This window comes from Sciurus carolinensis, chromosome 11, assembly GCF_902686445.1.
Source record: "Sciurus carolinensis chromosome 11, mSciCar1.2, whole genome shotgun sequence".
Lineage (NCBI taxonomy): Eukaryota > Metazoa > Chordata > Mammalia > Rodentia > Sciuridae > Sciurus > Sciurus carolinensis.
Genome location: NC_062223.1, coordinates 108172736 through 108200496, shown reverse-complemented (window position 1 = coordinate 108200496; position 27761 = coordinate 108172736). Strand labels below are relative to the sequence as shown.

At 37.5% G+C, this 27761-nt stretch overlaps 1 protein-coding gene and 1 long non-coding RNA gene across 2 annotated transcripts; one reads left to right on the top strand and one right to left on the bottom strand.

Moving 5' to 3' along the window:
- Acat1 (acetyl-CoA acetyltransferase 1) lies at nucleotides 1-27761 on the bottom strand. The gene is made up of 12 exons (XM_047519178.1): nucleotides 27609-27761; nucleotides 17804-17851; nucleotides 15955-16072; nucleotides 15610-15705; nucleotides 15277-15377; nucleotides 7389-7532; nucleotides 6730-6880; nucleotides 5588-5683; nucleotides 3690-3803; nucleotides 2560-2624; nucleotides 739-896; nucleotides 1-320 (listed from the first exon to the last, which is right to left on the bottom strand). The coding sequence occupies exons 1-12, from the start codon at nucleotides 27678-27680 to the stop codon at nucleotides 200-202; spliced, it is 1284 nt and encodes a 427-aa protein (XP_047375134.1). The 5' UTR covers nucleotides 27681-27761; the 3' UTR covers nucleotides 1-199.
- Nucleotides 1519-11523, top strand: LOC124960420 (uncharacterized). The gene is made up of 3 exons (XR_007104072.1): nucleotides 1519-2306; nucleotides 8993-9156; nucleotides 10237-11523. It is a non-coding gene; the product is annotated as an uncharacterized LOC124960420 (long non-coding RNA).

The window sequence follows — 27761 nt, the reverse complement described above, 5'->3', positions numbered from 1 at the left end:
TTAAAGCAAAGGAAAAATTTTATTATAATTTCCAAAGTTTTCAGGATGTGATTATTTTTCTTATTTCCTAGAAAATAAAATAGAAAAGAATAAAAAATGAAATAGCTTATTTTCAGTATAAGCTGACCCCACAGAGTTGCACTGATTTCAGCAGGCTTTCTGGTGAATACAGGGTGTCTGCTTAAATAGCAGAGGATGTCTACAACTTCTGAATCAGCATGGCAGAAGCACCTCCTCCTCCATTGCAAATACTGGCAAGACCATATTCTCCTTGCTTCAAGGCATGAGCCAAATGAACAACAATCCTGGCTCCAGACATCCTAGGATTAAAAAAGCATTTGGTTCTTTAATGAAGAACAGAATTTATGACTAACCAGAAAATGTTTCTATTCCAAACTAACTTCTTAAAAACCTTATTAGCTACTACTTATAGCTGAATTTAACTATTTTTCTTAAATTCAGGAGATTTGTTTCAGGAAGGGTAACAGCTCTTCTAAAAGCCTGAATGTAGACATTCATCTTTAGTTTCTTATTTATCATAAAATAATGTGGCATATTTGTTGTGACAGGTCTGTTTTCACTGTTGGATATTCTCTTTCAGAAATGATGTTTGCCTTTGAAGGATGGATTGGGAGGAAAATCGTTGAACCAACAGCAATAGAAATTATGAAGTAGATTAAGTTTGAGTAGAAATACAGCCAGATATTAACCTGAATGTAGTTTTAATATTTTACTTACCCAATAGGATGTCCCAGAGAAACAGCACCTCCATTGATATTCACTTTTTGGGGATCAATCTCCAGCATTTTAATGTTTGCTAGTACAACCAGACTAAAGGCTTCATTTACTTCCCACATTGTGATGTCTTCTTTTTTCAATCCTGCATCTTTAAGAACCTAAAATTTTTTAAGAGAAAGATGGTGTTCAAATAATTAGCAATAGCAATGAAAACTTCCTTTCATTGCTTTCTTGAGAGTCTCTTAATTTTGGTTCTTATTTCCCTATGATGTAAGCTATTTAAATTGGAGGGTTTTTTTAATTTTGAAAGAATCCTTTCATTTTTGAATTTTTAAATTTCTCACTTAACTGCATTAAAATCAGAGTCCTGTTTGCATTATCTTATGTCTATTTGGGGGAAATAGAGAATTTAATTTCCTTGAACATCCCACAAATGCTTAAAAAGGCTTATTCCATCTTCCTTACTCATATATTTTTGTTCTGTCAAGTGAAAGAGGCATATTACTTTCTTTTAGTATGGGTTTTTTTTTTTTCCTTCTATCCCCTGCAGTTTGTGTAGTTTGTCGCAGAATTATAGGGGACCCAGATATTTATGTTTTGTAAAGCATTTCATTATACAATGCTATTGTGGTCATCCCTCAGCCATGTAGGAAGGCATTTTTCTCCTGGTGATTATCCTTTTGTTAATGCCTTTATAAAATATTCCTGGTGCTCTTTTTCTTTAGAAATTTATCACTATGCTTTTTGGGCTGTGGTGATAGCTCAGTTGGTAGAGTGCTTGCCTTACAAGTACAAGGCCCTGGGTTCAATCCCTAGCACCGCAAAAAAAATAAATAAGAAATTTATCATTGTGCTTTTTAATCTGATGAATTCCCTTTCAGAAGTTGTAATCCTCCTTTGTAAGATCTGCCACTTCTGGACAGACCTGTCACTTCTCCCATCCCACACTCTTTCAGATCCTTCTCTATTCTTACTCCTTCTATTTATGCTTCCTTTATTTATTTAATTTTTTTGTACTAAGGATTAAACCCAGGGGACTTAACCACTGACCCACATCCCCAGCCCTTTTTATTTTTTTATGTAGAGACAGGGTCTCACTAAGTTGCTTAGGGCCTTGGTAAGTTGCTGAGGCTGGCTTCAAACTTGGCGATCCTCCTACCTTGGCCTCCTGAGCTTCTGGGTTTACAGGTACACGCCTCCACGCCCAGCTTTGCTTCCTTTTTTTATCTGGGTGCTATTCTCAGAAGTGCGCACTCAGGGTGAGGCCCTTTCTTGGAATATTTGTTGGAGGCTTCTGAGATCCCTGAATCCTCAACACTCTTTCTTTTCCTGTGACCCCCTTAGTACCTTTCCAGAGGGCTTTGTGAGTTCTGCCTTTGATAGCACATACGATTTGGAACATGTTTTTTATATCTAGTTTTATTCTTTCAGTCCTGATACCAGTAATTCCCTTTCAGGATGAAGACACCTTTTGGGAGTGACTATTTGCTTTGAATACTATTTCCAGGACCATTAGCATTCCCTTTTCTTTGCCACACCAACCTCCTCATTTGTGGTTACTGTACCAGGTATGTGCATTCAGCATCATACCTACAAGTTATTTAGTTATGTAGTTTTCATGTATTCTGCTGAAAATTGTGTGTTACTCTGGATTTTTTTGTTTTGTTATCCTTGTTACTATTTTCAGAAGTGGGAAGATTTGAAACCAAGCTCTCTGCTTTTGCAAATGAGTAACATTTAAAGTCTAAAAACTGTGACCTTAGTATGCGCAAACCAGAAGTTGGTATAATGAAGTATATAGACCCTTGACTTTTTTCTCACCTTAGGAACGGCATATGCAGGTGCAACTGGAAAATCAATAGGGTCTACAGCAGCATCAGCAAATGCTATTGGGGGTTGGGGGGGGAAGAGACTGTTAAAATCTTAGTCACAAACACCCAAAGCTGAGCAGATCTTTTAAATGCACATTTCCTAACCCCCATAATATACGTAAATATATTCCTTTTCTAAAATTCTACACTATAAAATTATTCCACTCATCTAAGACATTGATTTTTGTGGGGAGAAAGTTAGGGGTAATTTGCCTCTAGGGACACTGGCACTGGTTATCACAACAAGTAGGATGTCATCACAACAGCCAAGGATGCTGCTAAACAGACTAGAATGCAAAGAATAGCCCCCACAACAAAGAATTGCTTAGTGGAAAGTATCAGTAATACTGAGGTTAAAAAACCTAAGGGTTTGGGTGTAGCATAATCGAGGGGCTGGGATGTAGCTCAGTGGTAGAACACATAAGGCCCTGGGTTCAATCCCACCACCACAAAGGAAAAACACCATGATCTAAGCTAAGAAGAAGGAAAAAAGAAAAAGAAAAAAATGAAATTCCAAGATTTTTTGTAAACTAACAAAGTAACATCTTTCAAGTCCTAATGAAGACAGCAAGGCAGATTTCCTCCCTCAGTGTGGGGATCACACCTGGGGCCTTTGCAGTTGATAGGCCTACACTACCATGGAGCAACATATCCAGCCAAGGCAGATTTTAAAGGTAAAAATGGGCCTACGGAGAGCTCACCCAGAACCATACAGTTAATAAGTGCCAGAACATCTAGATTTCTTATTTCTAGACTTCTAATCCCCACCTTTTTTTTTTTTTTTTTTTTTTAATTCTGCCTGGCTGCCACTCCAAATAAAACATATACCTGGTTTTCTCCTACTTGTCTTATAGGACAGGAAAGGATTTGGTTTAAGTGTATTCTTATATAAAGCACATTATAACAAAATATTAAAAGGAGTTTTAGATTCAACTGAAATATGTATCAGTTAAATTGTGTCACAAAGTACAACTATAGACAAAAATATCTTAACTCCATTGCTTTGTATTAACAACAAGGAAACTTGATTTCAGGAAGAATTTACAGAAATTTAGGAATAAACAAGTTTAGACCATCTACCTGCTATTCTTGCCAGTGGTTTCACATTGAGCCTCTGGGCTGCATCTGCAGTCATCAGAACCACAGCAGCTGCTCCGTCATTCAGTGTGCTGGCATTGGCAGCTGTTACTGTACCTGAAAGCAACAATGAGCATGAAGTCAAAACGTTCCTTCACATTGAATTCATTTGGTTCAATTTAACAAATACAGGATATTTTCTGGGTTATTAAATGTTTGAAGAAATTACTAATATGGCTGGAGATTATCCCACCCTCAGGAAACACAAAGCTAATATAAAAGAGTGCCTTCTCAGAGCCAGCTTAGAAACATGCACAGTGGCACTGGATAAATGCTGGTCAACAATTCTTCAAAGACAGGGACCAGTTCATATTTTTCTTCCTAGAATCTTCCTTTATCCAAAATATATTGGATATATACTGCTATATATATTTTCCAAATCAGTGTCAAAATTGGTTCTTTTCCTCTAGAATCACTTAAAATGTCAATGAGCACTAAAGACCACAAAACTTTTTTTTTTTTTTTTTTTTTTTGGCTATAATAGGGATCAAACCCAGAGTTTCATGCATGGTAGGCAGGCACTCTACCACTGAACTATATCCCTGGCCCCAGAAATGTACATTCTAAACAAGAATTTTATGATATATAAACTGTCAACAAAGCTCTTTTTAAAGAATAATGTCAACAGTCAGGCACACACCTGTAATACTCATGAATATAGACTGAAGTAGGAGGATCCCAAGTTTGAAGTCAGCCTCAGCAACTTAGCAAGACCCTGTCATAAGATTAAAAAAATAAAGAAGGACTGGGAATGTAACTCAGTGGTAAAGTGCCACTGGGATCAATCCCCCATCCCAAAAAAAAAAAAAGTCAGTGGTACCTGAAACTGAGAAATTCAATCGGGAAAGGAGAAAAACTAATTTCAGATCATTATCACAACTGCATCCATTCCAACTTCAAAGCAGCAGAATGGATCTGTGTGTGTGTGTGTGTGTGTGTGTGTGTGAAAATGTATATATTTTTTAGTAGTGGATAGACACAATACCCTTTTTTTTTTTTATTTTTATGTGGTACTACAGATCGAGCCCCGTACTTCACACATGCTAGGCAAGCACTTTATCACTAAGCCACAACCCAGCACCCTGACCTTAAAGGATTTTAAAACAATTTGGGAGTAGGGTGTGGTGGTGGCACACACCTGTAATCCCAGCCATTTGGCAGACTGAGGCAAGAGGGACAGCAAGTTTGAGGACAGTCTCAGTAACTTAGCAAAATCCTGTCTGAAAAAATAAAATGGCCTGGAATATTAGCTTAGTAGTAAAATGCTTCCCTAGCATATAGGAGGCCTCGGGTTTGAGCAATAGCACCACCAAAAAAAAAAAAAATTTAAAACACTGAGATCCTATTTGCACCAATATTCAACAATTACTTATTGAGGATCCCCTACCTGCCAGGCACTGGTGATACACCAATGAACAATACTGCTATTATCTTAGTCCTTAAGGAGTTTACAGACACTAAATGTAAAAACCTGACTTTCAGTTCACAATAAACTTTCAAGATGAGCATATGAGAAACAATTCTATATTCATGTTACACAATGTTTTTGCTAGGATTTATATATTAAAGGTATTAACAAGCAATTTAAGATACTTTGAATTATTATTACTTTTACTTTAATCTGATACATTAAAAATGTTAACATCCAGGCTGGGGATATAGTTCAGTGGTAAAACACTCCTGGCATATGCAAGGACTTGAATTCCACCCCAAACACCACACACACAAAAAAAAGTTAACATCTAGGTGCTTTGTAAAATTACTTTTTCATAATCCCTAGGCAATTTGAAGAATGAAAGTATATTAATTCCATTTTTTCTTAGGTTTGATTTCTTACTAACCATTTTCTTTTTGGAAAACTGTCTTCAGCTTTGGAACTTTACTAAAATCCACACGTTTATATTCTTCATCTTCTTTCACAACTACATCTGGTTTACCTAAAAAATATTTTAAGCAATCAATCACTACTCAAAACAGTCATTCAGCAGGAAACTATTGAACAAGGTGCCTTGTGGTCCATGCCTCCCTTTATATTCCTGCATGCCTTAAACCATCCTGAGAAAATGCTCATCTAGAATCTACTATCTATAATCTCATGTTAGTGTCATAAAGAGGAGTTTAAGTAGCTTCATGCAATTTAAATCTATACATCCCCATCCCATTATCTTCTCTCTCTCTCAGCCCCCTTCTATGATCATCGATTCCAGGGGTAGTCTTCTGGCCAACATTGGACAAACTAGCATTATGTCTCCAGAACACAATAATCATTTCTGGAATGGATATGTAACCTAAACTAAGTTAATGAGTCTGCACTGTAGAGTTTATTCTGTTGGAGTTGGTGAGAAGGTCTCTTTCTACTTTGAGAGCCCTAAAGATGTGACACTAGAGATGCAGGCAGCACCTTCAGAGAACTGGAAAGAATGTCTTAAAAGTCCTGAACGTCTTTGGGGAGTTTTCTTTGTTTTATTTATAGTATAAATGGCTAGTTGTAATCCCTGAGGCCCCCAGAGCAGACTGGTTGCTGTTATTCACCCTTCAGTTCTGGGAAGTACCTCCACCCCTAGTAGTCTTCTAATATAAATCCCCACCCTTCTTTTTTTATTTAAACATAAAACTAATATGTTGTTATACAAGAAAGAGTTCTAGTAAATACATTCCTCAAATTAAAAACAGGCTTGGGCTGGGGTTGTAATTCAATGACAGTGTCTAGCATGTATGTGGCCCTGGGTTTGATCCCCAGCACCACAAACAAACCATACTTAGTGGATCTTATTAGATTGAAGTTCGACATTAAATTGGGTTGATATATGTCAACCCCTGAACTGGCAACCCCTCCCTTTAACCAGAACCAGAAGTGTTGTACTTAGCTGAAATTAAAGGAACGGTAATATACTAATTTAAAATGTAAACATAAATCCAGCAACATATAAAAGAAGGAAAAAAAGACTAAAAATTAATCTATTTTGGAGCATTAGCCCTCTACCTTTTACTGTAATTGTGACAGGAATAACTTCATTTCCAAATTTTCCAGCTTCCCATGCAGCTTTACTTCTGGTATAAGAGTTAATAGCATAAGTATCCTGTTCATCACGTGCAATATTCAGCTTCTTTGCAGTATTCTCAGCACAGTTACCCTGATAAATTTGGAATTTTTAAAAATTAATTGTTTGTGTAAGTTAGAAAGTGTCTGTTAACTATGCATAGCGATTACCAGTTAAATTTAATATCTTAAAATATACTCTCTTCTGTACTAGATAACAGATGCATTATCTTCAAATACTTTACATTGACTTTTTTGCTTGTTTGGAAGAAAATGCCCTATGCAAGTATGAGGCAATATAAAAACTGAGCCCTGTTGATGCAATGGGGATAGAAAATATTGCCCTAGAACAAATGGCTAAAATCAACATTTATAATACCCATCTTTTAGTTCAGTTTTTTAAATACATAAGGAAAAATCAAGTACTGTATATTAAATGGTATTCCTTATTTATTTTTTAATAGTTTTATTAGTTGTTGATGAACCTTTATTTGTACATGATGCTGAGAATTGAACCCAGTGCCTCACACATGTGAGGCAAGCGCTCTACCACTGAGCCACAACCCCAGCCCAGTATTCCTTATTTAAAAAGCAGTACTTACCATATGAATTTTATTGTAGACATCAGTCAGTCCATCTTTTACTATCAAATCTTCAAGCTTTACCCCACCATATGGTGTTGCTCCTCTGTTCATTACATACGGAACATTGGACATGCTCTCCATCCCACCTGCCACCATCACATCCTGCTCAGAAACACAAAACAATGCCACTTCACAGGGTTGCAAGTCTACAAGCTAAATGTACTCTTCATATATCTATCAACAAATGAGCGTTTAACATGGGTTTATTAACTATTTGTTACATGGTGGGTGCCTTTTTTTTGGGGGGGGGGGGAGGACTGCAGATTGAACCCAGAGATGCTTTACAAGGAGCTATGTCCCCAGCCCTTTTTATTTGGAGTTTCAATAAGTTGCTTAGGGCCTTGCTAAATTGCTGAGGCTGCCCTCCATCTTGCCATCCTCCTGCCTCAGCCTCCCATGTTGGATTACAGGTATGTGCCACCACACCTGGCTGTGAGTACCCTTAACTACTTGATCCTGATGAAAAACAAATGGTTTAAAATATGGAATAAGACGATTAGAATCAGACATCATTAAGAAGGCCATGCCAGATGCAGTGGCACATGCCTCTAATCCCAGTGGTTTGGGAGACTGAGGCAGGAGGATCACAAGTGCAAAACTAGCCTCAGCAACTTAGCAAGACACTGTGTCAAAATAAATATAAAAAGGCTGGGGGTGTGGTTCAGTGGTTAAGCACCTCTGGGTTTAATCCCTGGTACCAAAAAAATATAAAATTTAAAAACAAAAATGCCAAAGTATCTTTCATGTACAGATCATCTTAGGAAATTCTTACCTTCTAACCATTTCATTGACACTGCTAAAAACTTAATGTCTTCTAAAAGATTAGAAGCTACCTCAGTTCATGGAACTAATCTTTCTACTTTCTTTATTGAAATCACCTACTCTTCTGGGATAGCTATAATAAGTTTCCACTTGATCTTCCGACATGCTGCCTTTCCTTGCACCAAGGCATCATCTATACTCATCTGAGTCATTCTGGCTAGAATTCATGTCCGATCATTTCATATTTTAAATAACTCTTAGTAACAGTCTATCTTCCCCCTCCCTTGTCAATCTTACTACCTGAACCTACACATCAAGTCACATAGAACTATACTATACTCATATGTACGTACCCCAACTCACTGATCAATCCAACAATGTGTAAAATGCCTACATTTCCTTTAAACCAGACACATAACATTTTCCCTGACTACTTAACTTCTATAACTTCTGGAACAGTTTCCCTTTTGTGTTTTCCCAATTACGATATAATGCTTTATTAATGTACCACTGTATTGTAGCTATGATGATACGTTAGACCTTATTGGCTAAGCTCCTTTGAGGACAGAACCCCTATCATTTTTTATGTCCTTAGCAACTGGCACATAGAAATGAGATAGGGGACTCTCAGTGTGAAAATAAGAAACCATTAGTGCATGGAGACCCAAATCTATAAGCATGATCAGCCATTAAATCCAGCGCATGCTTGTACCAGATCAACTAGAACAAAAATATCACCAACTTAAATGTCCCTGGATTCAAAGACTGACTTACACGTTGTGCTCACAACTGATTTACAGCTGAGACTACTTAACCAAGAAGAAACATTCTGAACTCCAAATATCAGATGACTGACATAGGATTTGATTTTCACAAAGGTGTGCCAGGGACCTTGCACTTTTCTTTCCAGGATCATCATATGTACGGAAAGTTCAATTCTGGATGGATCAGTTTTCTCTGAGAGGTAAGGAGCATGTGCACACTGCCTTTGGCGTGCACATATTTGTGTGTGTGTGTGTGTGTGTGTGTGTGTGTGTGCATCACTGAGGAGCCCCATCACTTTTTTCATTTTGTGACAGGGTATCATTCAGTTCCTCAGGTGGATTTGAACTTGTGATCCTTCCTCGGTCTCCTGAGTCATTGGGGTTATAGGTGCGCACCATCATGCCCGGTGTGTCCTGAAATTCTTTTCAGCAGTATAAATCAAGAACCCACCTAGGACAAGTTGAGGTTCTGCTGCCTTCTTAAAGGGACCTCCTTGGACCCCTATCTAGTGACAAAAGTTTAATAAATATTAACTAATCTGTCATTACTTCACAAATCAACTAAAGAAATTTTCATTATAAGATAATTTTAATAAGTAGTTTAATATAAAACAATGTAAACAAAAATTAAAGCCAATCCTTAGTCTTAAATCAGGAATAAAGACAAATAGAAGTTCTAAAGCAAACCTAAATATTTTGCCTGTTCTAAAATATGGAGATTCTTAATTTTCATCTGTTTTACTCCCTCACCTGAAATACTATTTTCTGGTCAGGCATGGTGGTGCACACCTGTAATCCCAACAACTTGGGAGTCTGAGGTAGGAGAATTCCAAGTTCAAGACCAGCCTCAGCAACTTAGCAAGACCTAGTCTCAGAACTTTTTTTAAAAAGGGTTGGGGATGCGGCTCAGTGGTTAAGTGTCCTTGGGTTCAATCCCCAGTACCAAAAGAGAAAGAAATACTATATTATGGGGATGATGGCAATAATAAATGACAGAAAATAAGGTAAAAATTATTTTTCAGGGGCTGGGGTTGTGGCTCAGTGGTAGAGCACTTGCCTGTCATGTGTGAGGCCCTGGGTTCAATCCTCAGCACTGCATATAAATAAATAAACAAAGGTCCATTGACAACTAAAAAAAATATTTTTAAAAAAATTATTTTTCATTACAAATAAAATTGACAATTTTTAAGAAATCACAGATAATTATTTCTAAATTCCTTAAATATTTAATTAAGTCACTGAATACATGAACAAATGATTCAAATAATACTAATTCAAAGTATTTCAGGTGGTGGATGACAAGGTGGCTGCCATGGTATAAGGAGTTGCTTTCAGGGGTGCTGGGGGCAGCCAATTTCTCCAAGCAGCTCTACCCTGCTAGTTCAAGAGCAAGAAGCAACAGAAGGCCCGCCTGGAATTCATCCTGCACCACCTCATGCCTCACATAAACCACCCTACGTCTTCTGCTACCTGGACCAGCTGCTGTCCCTCTCCATGGTCTGAGCCAACCACCTCTTCCTAGGCTGCAGTTACAAAAAAGACCTAGATAACATGATGGTGATGACCGATGGGTTGAAGTATAAGACCTGCCACAGGTTAAGTGCCACAAGTGAATTAATGAAAAAGCACCAAAACTAGAGCAGAAGATTATCACATTTTCATCATCTGCTACTGGCTTAGAAAGGGCTGCTGTGATGAATTTGACATTGACCACAGTAGCTTTTAGAGTTCGTATTACCAACAAAAAGAGGCAGCTGGAATGAAAAGGAATCTGTCTAGCTTTTTAAAAGTCTTTGTTCTTTCAGTGGCTATCACTGTAAAAGTGCACGGACATTTATGTATTTATAAATAGTGCACTATAAGATAATTTCATCAACATTGTACAAGCCAAACTTTGTTTTAAAAATGGTTGATGTAATAATGTCAGGTAATTTTATTGTTAGAATTTTTTTCAACAATGTGCCTTTAAGTATATTGCAGGATATTTCAATGCAATACAAATAGTATTTGCTAGAGAACCACAATAAATCAAGATTGTCCTTGAAAACAGTTTTGGAACGTCCAAACAATCTCATGAACATTTTTCATCCATTATTTTGACAAGGACTTGGTAATTTTCAATGTTGGTAAAGATGTCGGCAAACAGACTCTCACAACTTTTGGAAATTATAACTGGAAAAACTTTCTTTGGAAAGACTTTGAAATTATCAAAAATACTAAAATTCTCTGACTCAGCATTTTTCTAACAGATTTGCACATGAAGAGATTTTTTTTAAATCATTTATTCATCACTCAATCCCTGTGCTGTCATAAGAATAGATGCTCAGCTAATAAGTGGCAGAACTAGGACTTGAAGTTAGTCAAGCTCCAGATTTTGCATTTATAACCACTAAACTGTACTGTATCAGTGGTGTTCAATTAAGTGTAAGTACACAAATAATAGCTGGGCACAGTGGTGCACACCTGAATTCCAGCTACTCAGGAGGCTAAGCCAGGAGGATCAAAAGTTCAAGGCCATACTGGGCAACTTGGCAAGACCTGTCTCATATTTTTAAAAAAATGGGAATATAGCTCAGTTTTAACATGCTTGCTTTGCCTAGCATGCATGATGCCCTGGGTTCTAACAGAAATAACAAGAAAAGAAGAAGGGGAAAAAAAAAAAAAAGTCCACAGATATATTTGTATCCTGTGGCATATTTCAAGCAGTGAAGAACTGGAGACAACCTAAATGTCCATTTGGTAAAGAGCCATAGAATATGCTATGGTTATTCACTTCAATAGAATTTGAACCAGTACATATCCGAAGGATTTAAAATCAGCATACTACAGTGATGCAGCCACATCAATGTTTATAACTGCACAATTTGCAATAATTAAGCTATGGAGCCAACCTAGATGCCCATCACCACATAAATGCATAAAGAAATTGTGGTATATATACACAATGGAATATTAGTCATAAAGAAGAATGACTTATGACATTTGCTGGTAAACTGATAGATCTGGAGACTGTCATACTAAGTGAAATAAGCCCTCCCAAAAAAACAAAAGGCAGATGTTTTCTCTGATATGTGGAAGCTAACCCACAATAAGGGAGGTAGGGGAGACAGTGAAAAGAATCTGACCTAATTTTTCTGTGTACATATATGAATATACCACAGTGAATCCCACCATCATGTACATCCACAAGACTGAGGCCCTAATCCGAATAAGATAAATTCCATCCATGTATAATTTTATCAAAATGGACTCTACTCTTATGTATAACTAAAAAGAACCAATCTTAAAAAAAAAAGTACTATCACATGTGCTAACACGTCTCCAAGACATTAAGTGGGCCACAAAGAGGTTAAGCAACTTGTCCACAGTTATTCTAACTAGTGGCAGAATAACCAAAGTGATGAGACTCAGGGGTCAGGGGTGAAGAAAAAGAAAACTTACTCTTCAATTTATGTCATTCGCATTGTGTGTGTGTGTGTGTGTGTCTTTCATAATAAAGTATCTGGTACAATAGTTTTAGATATCACTCCATCTTTTTTCCCCTTTGAATTGCTTTCTAACTGAAAACAGCAAAACATGATTTAACACAGCAAAGAGCACACATAACTGTGGTTCTTGTATATGTGAAGAAAATAACTTTCAGACCTCACAACTGATTTTTGTCCTGGTTGTGTTATACCTTGTTAGGCTACAATACACTAAGTAGGAATAAAGACCTGTTTTTGTTTTTGTTTTTGTTTTTTATTCTGGCCTTGTATCTGTATTTGTGGCTCTCAGGCTCACATTCATCACCTGAAAAATGAAGGGCTTGAATCTGATAAAAATTCTGTGAGTCTTAAACTCTACTATAGAGCAATAGTAATAAAAATGGCATGGTATTGGCACCAAAACAGACAGGCAGACCAGTGGTACAGAATAGAAGACACAGAGACAAAATCACATAAATACAGTTACCTCATAGTAGACAAAGGAGCCAAAAACATACAATGGAGAAAAGATAGCCTCTTCAACAAATGGTGCTGGCAAAACTGGAAATCCATATGCAGTAAAATGAAATTAAGCCCATATCTCTCACCCTGTACAAAACTCAACTCAAAATCATGGATCTAGAAATTAGACCTGAGACCCTTCACCAAATAGAAGAGAAAGTAGGCCCTAATCTCTATCACGTTGGCTTAGCACCAGACTTCCTTAACAAGACCCCCATAGTGCAAGAAATAAAACCAAGAATCAATAAATGGGATACCTTCAAACTAAAAAGCTTTTTCTCAGCACAGGAAACAATAATGTGAAAAGAGAGCCTACAGAGTGGGAGAAAATCTTTTCCACACACACTTCAGACAGCACTCATCTCCAAAGTTTATAAAGAACTTAAAAAACTTTACACCAAAAACACAAAGAACACAATCAATAAATGGGCTAAGGAAATGGGCAGACACTTCACAGAAGATATACAAGTGATCAACAAATATATGAAAAAGTGCTCATTATCTCTGGTAATTAGAGAAATGCAAATTAAAACCACCCTAAGATTTCATCTAACTTCAATTAGAATGACTTATCAAGAACACAAGCAATAATAAGTGTTGGCATGGATGTAGGGAAAAAGGCACACTCATGGTCTGGGGATATAGCTCAGTTGTAGAGTGCTTGCCTCCCATGTGTGAGGCACTGGGTTCGATCCTCAGCACCACATAAAAAATAAAATAAAGGCATTGTGTCCCTCTTAAAAAAAAAAAAAAGCACACTCATACATTGCTGGTGGAGTTGCAAACTGGTGCAGTCACTCTGGAAAGCAGTATGGAGATTCCTCAGAAAGCTTGGAGTGGACCCACCATTTGACCCAGCTACCCCACTCCTTGGTTACACCTAAAGGACTTAAAATCAGCATACTACAGAGATACAGCCACATCAATGTTCACAGCAGTTCAATTCACAATAGGTAGATTGTGGAACCAACCTAGATGCCCTTCAATTGATGAATGTATAAAGAAACTGTGGTATATATACACAATGGAATATTACTCAACCATAAGGAAGAATAAAATTATGACATTTGCTGGTAAATGGATGAAGTTGGAAAATATGCTAAGTGAAACAGGCCAAGCTCACAAAATCAAAGGCCAAATGTTTTCTCTGATAAGTAGATGACAGTACAAAACAAGGCGGGGGGGGGTGGGGGGGGGACAGGGATGGAGAAGAATGAAGGAACTTTGGATGGTATAGAGGAAAATGGGGCAGGAGCGGGTAGAGGAAGAAAAGATAATAGACTGAGACAGTAGTACCCTATGTATATATATGATTACATGAATGGTGTGAATCTACATCAACCATAGAAATAAAAAGTTGTACCCCATTTGTATACAATGAATCAAAATGCAGTCTGTAAAAATAAAAAAAATTTTAAATGATAAAAAAAAATTCTGAGTCAGATCTTGATTGGACTCCTAACATCACAGCACATATTTGCTTAGCAGCCTAGCTCCTGCTTAATGTAATAAAAACAATATCTAGACAAACAAAGCAAATGGAAAGCCTACAAATTTAACCAGTGAATCCAGACACTATAGAAACTACCAATTAGTCATCAATCCTGGGCTCGGTCAATTACTGATTCCCAAGTCAGCCCCTTGTTCTCTTTTGTAATCAAAACCCTTATTCTGACAAATAAAAAATTGATTTTTTTTTTAAAATGATTTTTTAAATTGATTTTTTTTAAATGATTTTTTTAAAAAAGTCATCAATTGCAGAAGAGTTTGCCTAGTATGTCCAATACCTTGTGTTCAATTCCCAGCCCTACAGGGAGAAAAAAAAGATTAAATCATCTAGAATCTCAAAGGCTCTTTTTTTAAAAAAATTTTTAGATGTTAGTAGACCTTTATTTTATTCATTTATTTATATGTGGTGCTGAGAATTAAACCCAGTGCCTCACATATGCTACCATTGAGCCACAACCCCAGACCCCTCAAAAGCTCTTAAGAGTCATTCTAAACTAAGGTGCTGTGGCTGAAAACCATGTTTTCAAACACTTAAGTTACCATTTTTACGCATATTTCAACAGAGTTGCAAATCTACATACTCCTTCCTGAAAGTCTGAGGTAACACATCAACATTTCTTATAATAAAAATTTCTTTTTTAATTTTGTTATTGTGATGCTGGGGGATCAAACCTAGGCCCTCATGGATGCTGGGCAATGCTGTATCACTGAGCCACTCTCTAACCCCAGCAATTTCATTTCTAAAGCATAAAAGTATTTAGATTTTAGTGTCTTTTGGAACAATGTTATTTTAATTAATAGATTTTAAAAGGTGATTCTTACCTGATGTCCACACATGAGATTTTGAGAGGCCATCATGATGGCTTTCATTCCTGAAGCACAAACCTTGTTTACAGTGGTGCATGGAGTAGATACAGGTAGACCTAAAACCAAAATAAGTAATACTTAGGAAAAAAAAAAGAGGTACTCACTCTTCAAACACAATTACAGAATTAAAAGTAATAGAATAGAGCATGTTAATTACAATCTGCAAAATTTCTTCTGCCCGGATGTCTATAAATGTTATATTATGCATTTATCATTTTAAGATGAAGTGACCTCCATTTTATCATTTTGAATATTTTAAGTATAAAAGCAAAAATATATTACTAGTACCTGCACCCAATACTGCTTGCCTCGTAGGGGCCTGTCCTTCACCTCCTTGTAGAACATTACCCATGTATGCTTCTTTCACTACTTCTTTTGGAATTCCTTTTAAAAACACCAAAAAGACATTTCCATATTTTATTCAATTTAATAATTAGTGATTACCTAATAAGGTACATGACATTACATAGCAGGTTTTATTATCAGTTTATTTTCATTCCTAACTCCACAATACAAGGAAATTCAGAAATGTAGGCATTACTGCATTTCTTACAGCTACATTTATAAGTGCAAAAAAATGTGTGTTCCACTGAATCATTCTCCCTCAACACAAAAAGCAAAGCAACTACTAACCTGCCTTTTCGATGGCTCCCTGAATTGCAATGGAACCAAGTTTAGTGGCTGGCAGTGAGGAAAGGCTGCTGAGGAAGGATCCAATGGGTGTTCTTGTAGCACTTACTATAACCACTTCCTGGTAAGACAAGATGGTAAAAAAATCACCTTTCATTAAGCTAAATAATTTAAATATGATCTAAGAAACAATTTTTTGTGTGAATGAGTAATTAGTTATCAAAGACTGAGATAAATTCAATATCTGAATTAAGCTAAATAATTTAAATATGATCTAAGAAATAATTTTTTTGTGAATGAGTAATTAGTTATCAAAGATTGAGATAAACTCAATATCTGAATATTAAAACTTCGATGCTAACACTTTATGATTTAAGACCTAATGGAAAACCTAAGACAAATTCTAAAATGAACATAAAGATTCTTCCCAGTTCTCTCCAGGAGGTTTGAGGGCAGAAGCTTAAGTTTAGATTCTACTCTTCAGTCAAAAATTTAAGATATCTTGAGGGCTAGGGATATAGCATAGGGCCGTGGGTTCAATCCCCAGCACCGCAAAAAAAAAAAAAAAAATTAAGATATCTTCACTTTACCCATGTTAACTTCATAATGACCCTAACCAAAAGACATGCTTACTAAAAGGAATTCTGGGATAGGAACCAAGACCTGTAGTATAGATGGGGCAATACCACCTAACTAGGACAGAGCCTTCATTTGTTCATTTATTCATTCATTTATTTATTTATGATACCAGGGATTAAACTCTGGGGTGCTTAACCACTTAGATACATCCCCAACCCTTTTTATCATTTATTTTGAGACAGGGTCTTAAATTGCCTAGATTGGCCTGGAACTTGCAATGGTCCTGCCTCAGAGACCCAAGTTGCTGGGATTATAAGCACGTACCAAAACACATGACAAGCTATATTTTTTATTTATTTTTGTTGTTGTTGTAGATGGACACAATACCTTTATTTTATTTATTTTTCTGTGGTGCTGAAGATTGAACCCAGTGCTGCACACGTGCCAGGCAAGCACCCCACCACTGAGCTACAACCCCAGGCCCTAAATTTTTTTTTTTAATTGTAAACAAATGGGATACATGTTGTTTCTCTGTTTGTACATGGAGTAAAGGCATACCATTTGTGTAATCATAAATTTACATAGGGTAATGTTGTTTGATTCATTCTGTTATTTTTTCCCTTCCCTCCACCCCTCCCACCCCTCTTTTCCCTCTATACAGTCCTTCCTTCCTCCATTCTTGCCCCACTCCCTAACCCTAACTCTAACCCTAACACTGATCCCTCCCACCCCCCATCATGTGTCATCATCCACTTTAAATTTTTTAATAATAAGAAAAAATATTAAAAAGTTCTCTTAAATGCTATAAAATCCCACTAAACAAATGTCTCCTCACACTTGTCTTCCTTAATCTCTTATTACACTCCTAGATAAATAAGAGCATTAGACAGAAAGATACTGTCACATTAGGAACCATATCAAACAGAAAGGGCCCCTCCCTTGTCCAATCCACAGCTGGTCCAGCCCCTCTCTTATGAATCTTCCATGTGGCCTCCACATTGTGCCAAGTACACAAGTATTCCTGAGAATAAAGGAAGACCACTACCCATTTTCAAGGGAAAGGTGTTCTGCAGTAGAATATGGAGAAATACCAAAAATTACAGACTAAAATTTTTATCATAATCTAAGAGTTTAATATTTGAATAGCTGGCTATTCTAACTACTACATAATCTTCTGTTGACCTTCATATATACTCAAGTCATAAGTACATGCATTTTAATTGACTATATTTCCTTTAAATTCTTGAAATTTTAAGGCACAATTCATACTTACGTTCAAAGTTGGTTTTGATACATAACTTCGCTCCATGTATCTTATTTCCTGTAATATAAATATTTGTTATATAAAATTAATTAATTTATAATTTGCAGTGATACAAGTTATGTCTTTCTACCTCATTATGCTTTTTTTTTCAGTTTTTTACATTCTGCATGTAAATGCTACTATTCTGATTAGCTGTTCATTGGAAATATGTTTTAACTTCTGATGAGTTTATCACTTTAAAACTTCTAAGTACAGCTTTTCAAAAATGCAGTTTTGAATTAAATCTGTTTTAAATTATGTAATCTTAGCATTTCACCAAAAAACATTTTCATTGCTTAAAAAAATATTTTGTAAGTAAAACTTGCTATCTTTCCCCAACTTCTCCCAACAAATGTATCCAATTTATATAAGGCAAACACATCTCATATAAATATGGTCTGTATTACCAGATTTTTTTTTTAAACCAGGGTTGAACCCAGGGGTGCTTAAACACTGAGCCATATCCCCAGCCCTTATTTAAATGTTTTATTTAGAGACAGAGCTTCGCTAAATTGCTGAGGCTAACTTGAACTTTTCCTGCCTCAGCCTATCCAGTTGCTGGGATTACAGGTGTATGCCTCTGTGCCCAGCAGATAAATTCTGTAATTGAAAATGTAAAAAAGGGTTAGAGGTATAGCCCAGGGTTAGAGTGGATGCTTAGCATTGTGAGAGGTCCTGGGGATAGGGAAAAAAGAAAAAAAAAAAAAAGTATAATGATCTAACTTCTACACTGTTCTTAGGAACAAATTCCAACAAGAAAAATCCTGAAAATGTAGGACACAGTCCAGAGACTTAACTGATCCGAAATTGAACTATTTTCAGGACAAAGAACAAAGAATAAAATTTTTTACCATGTGAAATCAGAAGCATAACAAATCTTCAAAAATGACAGCTTATTTTTAGAATAATCTTATAGTTGACAGTCAAAGTGGGCAATTATATTTTGCAAACAGAGTAATAAACAAATCAACAAAAATCTAAACTTTCAGTGACCCAAGAATTTAAATTTTTACACATTAAATGTGCTTTGTCTTAAGTGGATGTAAAAATTAAAAACTTTCAATTTATAACACAGAACAGACAAAAAGTAGATTTGCTAAGTAGGAATTATGAACAGGGACAGCAACAATACCACATAGTACCTCCCCAAATTGGTTTTCATAGTATTAGGATGAAAACATGTACACACACATGGCATCTTAAAGACAGCATGTCTTTCTAGGCAGTGGGAGAACAGAATTTTACTCTGTGGATAATATGATGGCATAATCACTTTTATGTGGAAACTTCATGTAAACAACTTTGCTGTAAATTTTATCGGACTAGGGTTATAGCTCAGTGGTAGAGCACTCGCCTAGCATGTGTGAGTCACTGGCTTTGATCCTAAGCACCACATAAAAATAAACAATATAAAGGTACTGTGTCCATCTACAACTAAAAAAAATATCAAAAAAAAAATAATTTGGGGGCTGGGGATAGAGTTCAGTTGGTAGAGTGCTAACCTCACAAGCACAAGGCCCTGGGTTCTAACCCCAGCACCACAAAAATAATAATAATAATTTTGTCTTAATTTTAAAATGCCATCATTACAAATATTCAGTATATTCTTTATTTCAAAGAGGCCTTCAGGGTCTTTGTCAGTAATATATGACTGACATGCATAAAACTATTTGATTCTTCACCTGCTTAACAGACATTTTGAGATCACTTTCCTTAAAAAGGCATTATGATGATTTTAAGATCTATAAAATATGAACCTTACACTCAAGCAGCATTATAATCTTCTGGGGAAGAAATGTTAAAATTACCTGTACATATCCTTGGACCGAATTTGGTAAGAACTACCGGAATGACATAAAAATAAGCAAGTTATCCCCAGGGTTCAGGGGAGAAAGATTCCTTGGCACTGGCAGTGACCTTCAAATCCTTTGAAAAGCTTCAGGCAGGAGTTCCACAAATATTAGATTTAAATTTCATGTTAACACAATAAATGCTACTTCTTATTATTAAGCTATGTTTGTTCAGACCCTGAAATAAATAAAACTTGTCTGTTACTCTATACTTGTTTTTTGTTTGTTTGTTTGCAGTGCTGGGGATCAAAATTAGGGCCCTGTACATGCAAGTACTCTACCACCAAGCTACATTCCCAAACCCTATATTTGTACTTCATAAAGTTTGTCATGAGATTAGAAAGGTTTGTTTTACTCTCCTGAGCTTTACACGGTAACTCAAGTGATAGTGTGCACTACTCTCCACAGGCAGCAGACATATCTATGCTCAAGTAGGCAAGGTCCAAGAACATCACTCAAGAGAGGTACTTGTCAGTATCAGCTGTGTAAAAACAAGCCTACCTTTCACATATCATATAATTTGAGCTATTGCTTATATAAAACCTATTTATCTAAGGGATGCTAATACATTATCTGTGATCTAACTTTGAATAAAAAGTTCCTACACGTAGTAAATATGTCAGTCATTGCCTCTCCAACCACACTCCTTTCTCAAAGGGATCCAGAAGTGGGGTCACTAAGACCCTATAAGGCAATTCCCTTAGCTGTCTCTGACCAGAGCTCCCAGGACTAAGAATGAATTATACTGACTCTCACTGGCACCCTCAGAGACTGGGTCAGCTAGATGATGGTGGACACATAAACTGAACAGTCAGCTAGTCAGCACTGTAACTGCCAAATGCCATGTAAAAGTAGATGTCAGAGCATAAAGCAAATTGAACATACATAATCAGAGAAAAGGAAAACGTGGCACATTACAAGAGGCAAAAAAAAGATTTCTTTGGTTAGCTGTCTCTAGTTCAGGTTCTAGTAAGACAAGCTGCACTTGATTTCATATCTGACATCTAAGAGTTTGCCTATTATATCTCTTCAAAAATGTCCTTTCTAGGGGCTGGGGATATAGCTCAGTAGGTAGAGTGCTTGCTTTGAAAGCACAAGGCCCTAGGTTCAATCCCCAGCACCCTTAAAAAAAAAAAAAAGACCTCTCTAGGCTGAGGGGTAACTTAATGAGTGTATACTCTAAACATGTGCAAGGTCCAGCATCATAGAAACAAAACAAAACTTCCCTTTGCTGGTTTGAAACAATATTGTTTATTAAGTTACTTTTCTTTCAAGTTGGTGGTTCCCTTTTGTTTTTGGGGTTTTTTGTTTTTGTTTTTTTGTTTTGTACCACAGATTGAATGCAGGGGCTCTTAATCAATGAGCCACATTCCCAGCCCTTTCTTTTTTTTTTTTTTTTTTTTTTTTAGTTGTAGATGAACACAATACCTTTATTTTATATATTTATTTTTATGTGGTGCTGAGGATCAACCCAGTGCCTCACAGGTGCTAGGCAAGCGCTCTACCTTTGAGCCACAACCCCAGCCCCTTTATTTTTTTATTTTTTGAGATAGGGTCTCACTAAGTTGCTTAGGACCTGGATAAATTGGTGGAACTGGTCTCAAACTTGAGATCCTCCTTCCTCAGCCTCATTTGTCCTTTCCTTCTCTACATCATTTTTCCTTTTTCCTTTGATTCCATAAGCACGCAAATGGGCTGATTCCTTGTAACTAAAAACAGAAAAAAACAGATATCCTTTGGCCCACATTTCCAGTAAACTTTCACCTCATTTCTTAGCTCCCTGTTACAAGAAAGGTTTGTCAACATCTCTTTTTACTATTCAACCCATTCAGCAAGGGTCTCACATATGTTGGGCAAGTGCTCCAGCACTGAGCTGAGCTGCACCCCCAACCCAAAGTTAACAATGTCAATACAGCAAAATCAAATACTTCACAGACTTTGCACCAGCAGCTCTATGAAGTTTAAGAGCTATCTCTAAGATCATCAAGGTTAGGCTGAGAACAAATAACCTCTCCACAAAAACAGACCTATTGAATAAATATCTATCTACATGCAAACACAAAGGTATCTGTATGAAACATATAAGCAGACACATAACCATTAATATATACATACTTAAAATACAGAAATTCATTCATGTACATAAACAGCTCTACTCACCATTTTGGGTGCTTCACCATACCAAATATAAGAAAAGCCATCAATATACTTTTTTATGGAATTATGCCATATACTGGTACAAATACATATTTATAATAAATAAAAATAGATACCTATAAAGTAAATAAAAAATAAAAATACACATTTTACTAAGATCATTTCAACCTCCCACCATCTGACTGACCTTTCTTCTTTAAAATGCAGAGTGGTCAAGAGCCTGGACATACTAGCTGAGTACTGTTGTACAAGTTATTTGGATTCACTTCACCTTTGTTTTCTCAAATACCCTCCACAAGTTGTTGTGAGAATGAGGTAATATGTATAATCAATCACCATACGCATACACACACATAAATATACTTTTGTTTGCTTTGGGTTTTTTGGTACTAGGGGCACTTTACCACTGAGCCACAACCCCAGCCCGTTTTTTTACTTGTTATTTTGAGACAGGGTCTTGCTAAATTGCTTAGGTTCTTCCTAAGCTGCTGAGGCTGGCTCAAACTTGTGATCCTCCCGCCTCAGCCTCCCAAGTTGCTGGGAACAGGCATGCACCACCACACCTGGCATAACTAGCTATATTTTTATCAGTGCCCTTTACCATCTCACCTTCCACTTTCCCCTTCCATCCTCTTATGTGCTGAAGTGCCCCAGGACTTTGTTTCAAGTCCTTTTTGTTTTCTAACTTCGCTGTCTTCTTAGATAATCATATCAAGTCATCATTAAGCAGCATTTATGTACTGATGACTTCTAAATTTTTTTTCTTTTTTTTTTTTTTCTTTTTGGGATTTTTTTTTTTTTCTTTAGGGATTGAACCTGGGGTGCTTAACCACTGAGCCACATCCCCAGACTCTTTTTTATTTTTTATTTTGAGACAGAGTCTCCACAAGTTTCTTAGGGTCTCACTAAGTGGCTGAGGATGGCTTTGAACTTGTGATTCTCCTGCCACAGCCTACAGAGCCTCTGAGATTACAGGCATGTGCCAAAGTGCCCAGCTGACTTCCAAATTTCTATCTCTCTAGTTCTGTCCTCTTAATTGACCACCAGACTCATATACCCAGGTGCCAACCTGATAGCTTCAACTGAATGCCTAAGTCACCTCTCACTTTCCACCCTTAAGAATTCAGTATTCCCTACCTCAGTTGCTGAGGCCAAAATCACCATCTTTCCCTTTATCACAACTCCTACAACCCTATCTATCACAGATACTATCAATTCTGTGTTCAAAATATACTTAAACTTTTCTACTCTGCTTCAATTTCCTCTATGGCCCCTAGTCCAAGCCACCATCTCTTGCTCCTATGGGCAGCATTCTACTTATTCCTGCTTTCCCTGACTTACCCCTCTAATCTATCAAGTTTTAAATATGTAAATCAGATTGTCAGAGACCAAGAAGAAGTTCTCATTCTGAGAACGTCCTGACCTTTACGATAAGCAGCAGCCCAGGGAACATTTTGCAGTTGCCTTGCCCTGCACAAACACCCCACAACTGGCAACTGACAGATTCACAAGGCACGCCCCTCTCCCTCCTGGCTGATAGTTCTGACAATATGGCACCTATGGCGCCGTCCCTGCTTCTCTTCCGGGATTTCACCTTCCCACCGGCACGAACTTGCACCCTATCAGGAGCCCAATAGAAGAACACAGCCAACCAGCCTGCGTCTCGTCATACCCCTCATTCCCTCAGCATAAATACCCGTGTGAACAATAAAAATTTGCAGCTTGATCAGAACTCCTGTCTTGCTGTCACTCCCTGTGTCTCTTGTCCCTTCATTCCTTCTCTCTTAGGTTCGCCGTCCTCCGTTGATGTCCCATGGGTCGGGACATCAGATCACAACGTTCCCTGATTAAAATTATTTGATGATTTTCTATTGCTCTTGGAATGATATCAAAACTTTCAACCTTATCCTACAAGGTCCAGCATGACCTAGAGCCTGAGTGTCCCTGGGGTTAGGGTCAGTCATTAAGGGCAACAAATTCTAACACATTACCATTTCTGAATTTCTCCATTTCTGTCTATATTATCACATCACTCTCACTACTTGTTTGATTACTAAAACATTCTGACTATTGCTTTGGCCTGTATAAAAAATAAAGGCCCAAGGACTGAGGCTGTGGAATGCCCAGATTTGTAAGGGAATAGGAAGGGAGCAAAACCAATGAAGGCAGCTCCAGAAACAGAAACAATTCTATGTGAAACAGAATTTAGCTCGGGGAATGAAATACACAGGCGATTAAAAGAGCTGAGAACAAAAGATAGACAATACAAAAATTAGCAAAAGGAAGGCACTCACACACTTGGTATATTAGGACCACAAGAAGAAAAACACAAAGAAGGACCCAAATCCAAAGAGTCAGAGGTCAGGGGTGGAAACCAAAGTATTTGAAATGACCTGCAAGGGTCAACCCACAGAAATAATAGACAAAATAGGGGATGAGGAGAAATGAATCTAGAAGCAAACAGGCCCAGGAATGACAATTAAAAGAAAATGTTTTAAAGTTTGAGTATTAAAAGCAGGAGAATAGGGCTGGCAATGTACAACGTACAATAGAGGCTGGGAATGCAGCTCATTGTAGAACACTTGCCTGGCATGCACAAGGCCCTGAGTGGATACCATACATTAAATAACAACAACAACAACAATAATAATAATACAATAAAATGAAAAGCTAGGGAAGTAGCTTAGTGGCAGAGCACTTGCCTAACATGTGAGGTCCTGGGTTCAACCCCCAGTACCACACACACACACACACACACACACACACACACACAAAGAGAGAGAGAGAGAGAGAGAGAAGAAAAGAGAACCAGAATAAAACTGAATCAAAGTACAGAACAGGAGTTTCAGAAGAGGGTGATGAAGGCCAGGTGCAGTGGCACATGCCTGTAATCCCAGTGATTCGGAAGGCTGAGGCAGGAGGATGGCAAGTTCAAGGGTAGCTCCAGTAAATTAGGGAGGCCCTAAGCAATTTAGTGAGACCCTGACTCAAAACAAAAAAAGAAAAAGGGCTGGTGAGCTGGGTATGGTGACACACACCTGTAATCCCAGTGGCTCAGCAGAAGGATCCCAAGTTCAAAGCCAGTCTTAGCAAAAATGAGGCACTAAGCAACTGTGAGACCCTGTATCTAAATAAAATACAAAATAAGGCTGGGGATGTGCCTCAGTGGTCAAGTGTCCTGAGTTAAATCCTCAGCACCCAAAAGAAAAGAAAAGAAAAGGCTGGCAATGTAGTTCAGTGGTTAAGCACCCCTGAGTCACTCTTTGGTACCAAAAAAAAAAAAAGGAAGAAGAGGGTGACCAGTAGGATTATCTACAGTATAAAGGTAACAACAGAAAATATAAAACACACAGAGAAAAAAAAAAATTGGTATTTTTCAGTTGAGTGGTACAGAAATTTAATTGCAGAAATTAAAGAGAAATAGATATAAAATAAATGGGAAGTGATGAGTAGATTATTCCTTTGACCAGAGAGAAAAGTGATGAGAGGGCTGGGGTTGTGGCTCAGTGGTAGAGCACATGCCTAACTCCTGTGAGGCACTGGGTTGGATCCTCAGCACCACATAAAAATAAATGAATAAAATAAAGGTCTATCAACATCTAAAAAATTTTTTAAATATTTTTTTAATTTTTAAAATACACAAATGGTATGAATGTACATCGTATACAACCATAGAAATGAAATGATGTACCCCATTTGTGTACAGTGAATCAAAATGCAGTTTGTAAAAAAATTAAAAAATAAATTTAAAAAAATGTTCTTAAAAGAAAAGTAATTAAAGGTAGAAAGAGAACAAACTTCAATAAAGTCAATAAAGGTTTGCTGAAAATAAGGGAAACTGTATTTGAAGGCAAAGATGAAACAGTCAATGTAATGGTCAAGATGTCAAATTCCATTCCACAAAATGGCACAGAAAATTGAAAATCCTGTTAAAACAGATTTCCAAGGTTATGTAAATGATTACTTAATTCCAGTAACATTCAATATAAATGATTATGGGGTACAATAAAATGAATGTAAGCTAGGGGTATAGCTTAGCAGTGGAACACATACTTAGCTCATGGGAGGACCTGGGTTTAAACCCAGCATGAAAGAGAAAAAGAGAGAGAGAGAGAGAGAGAGAGAGAGAGAGAGAGAGAGAGAGAGAGAGAGCAAGCCACATACTATATGCTACATAACCTTCAGGGTTTTTTTTCTCTTTCTTTCTTTTAAGGGACAGGGTCTATGTTGCTTAGGCTGGCCTGGAATTACTTGGCTTAAGCAATCCTTCTGCTTCAGCTTCCTGAGTAACTGGGACCACAGGTGCTCACCTCTGGACTGTCTTAGCTTCATTTTTTTTTTTTTTTTTTCTCCTTTTTGGTACCAGGGATTGAACCCAGAAGCAGTTAACCACTGAGTTACATCCCCAGCCCTTTTCCATTTTAATACAGGGCCTGGCTAAGTGGCTGAGGCTGGCTTTGAACTTGAGATCCTCCTGCTTCAGTTTCCCAAGTCACTGGGATTACAGCCGTGCACCACCACACCTGGTTCCTTATTTTTTGAAGACAGGGTTTCAACAAGTTGCACAGATTGGTCTGGAACTCCTGGCCTCAAATGATCTTTCTGCCTCAGTCTCCAGAGTGTCTAGGCCTAGAGGTGGGCACCAGCTTTACCCAGGATTAATTTTAGATTCTTCCTTTTCCCTTGGCTCCCTATCCTCACTCCATAATTAGCAAGTCCTATATTACTCTTTCAAAATCTCTTGCATAATGCTGCTCCTTTTCAGTTCTTATTAACAGTCCCCTGGTTCAAGGCACATTACTCTTTGTCCAGATAGATACTACTAGTTTTCTCCACATGCTAATTCTTCATACCTCTGGTTATATTAAACAAACAAACAAAAACAAAACTACATATATATATATATACATATATATGTATATAACTACATATATATATATATATATATATATATATATATATATATATATATTTCAACGGTACCCACATGAATTGGAAGTGGATTTCAAAGCTTACTTCACCAGCCACACCCTGAAATTCTTTACCAATTTCTTGGGGGTTACCAGGCAGTATCTGGGATGCAGTCTCCTTTGCTTGAACATATGGAAAATAAGTTCTTTCAAGAGTTCTTTTACTGTGTTCCCTAAACACAACAGCCAAAGAAGGCACCCAGCCCTCCGCACGCCCTCAGTATACTCTTACATACCAAATAAAATTTCTTTCCTTTATTATTTAAGCAGTCATTTTTTCACTGTTTTAAGGGACTCCTGAATAGGAACTCTTTTTAATATCACAATGCCTCACCCTTTGTAAGACCAAAGATTTTATATTTTATGAGAAAAAGAAAAGAAAACCTCTCTAATGCTCACACATTAAAGAAAATCTCGGAAAGAGTTACATCCTTCTGCAAAGAGGCTCATTTCTCTGCTGCCCGAAGGATGGCCGGTGGGAGCCAACTCTGGGCCTTCCTGCCAGCACAAATCCATGCTCGGCGGTTAACACATTTGCACAGAAACAGCAATCACGATGATGACGCGGAGATCCTGGGCAAAGAAGCGCGCGTTGTCGATGCCTTTATACAGCTTTGGGGCCAAGACGTCCCTTGAGTAGCTCCTTTGGGACCTACGATTAAGGCTGCGCCCTGCCCGCGGAAGCCGCCGGAAGTAACCTTTACAGGCAGGAACCTTCTGAAGCGGGAAACCAGCTCCCCGAATCCTGGGTCAGGGCACCGTGGGGCCTAGGACAACCGAAGGACGAGCCTACCTCACCTGCATCAGCCTCCGAAGCAGAGGGCTGCGCCCACGGACGCTGCAGTGCAGAATTGCAGCCAACACAGCCATGGTCAGACAAACAGCAAGGAAAGCTTTCAAGGGCAAAGACACACCAGCGTACCCGCCGCAGTCACCCGGACCCGTAGACCC

Coding starts and splice junctions, on each gene's coding strand:
- Acat1 (XM_047519178.1), bottom strand. CDS start 27,680: ATGGCTGTGTTGGCTGCAATTCTGCACTGCAGCGTCCGTGGGCGCAGC. Junction 15,378..15,609: donor GCAAGCAGTATTGGGTGCAG/GTACTAGTAATA, acceptor TTTTGGTTTTAG/GTCTACCTGTATCTACTCCA. Junction 3,804..5,587: donor AGTTTTCCAAAAAGAAAATG/GTTAGTAAGAAA, acceptor TGTTGCTTTCAG/GTACAGTAACAGCTGCCAAT.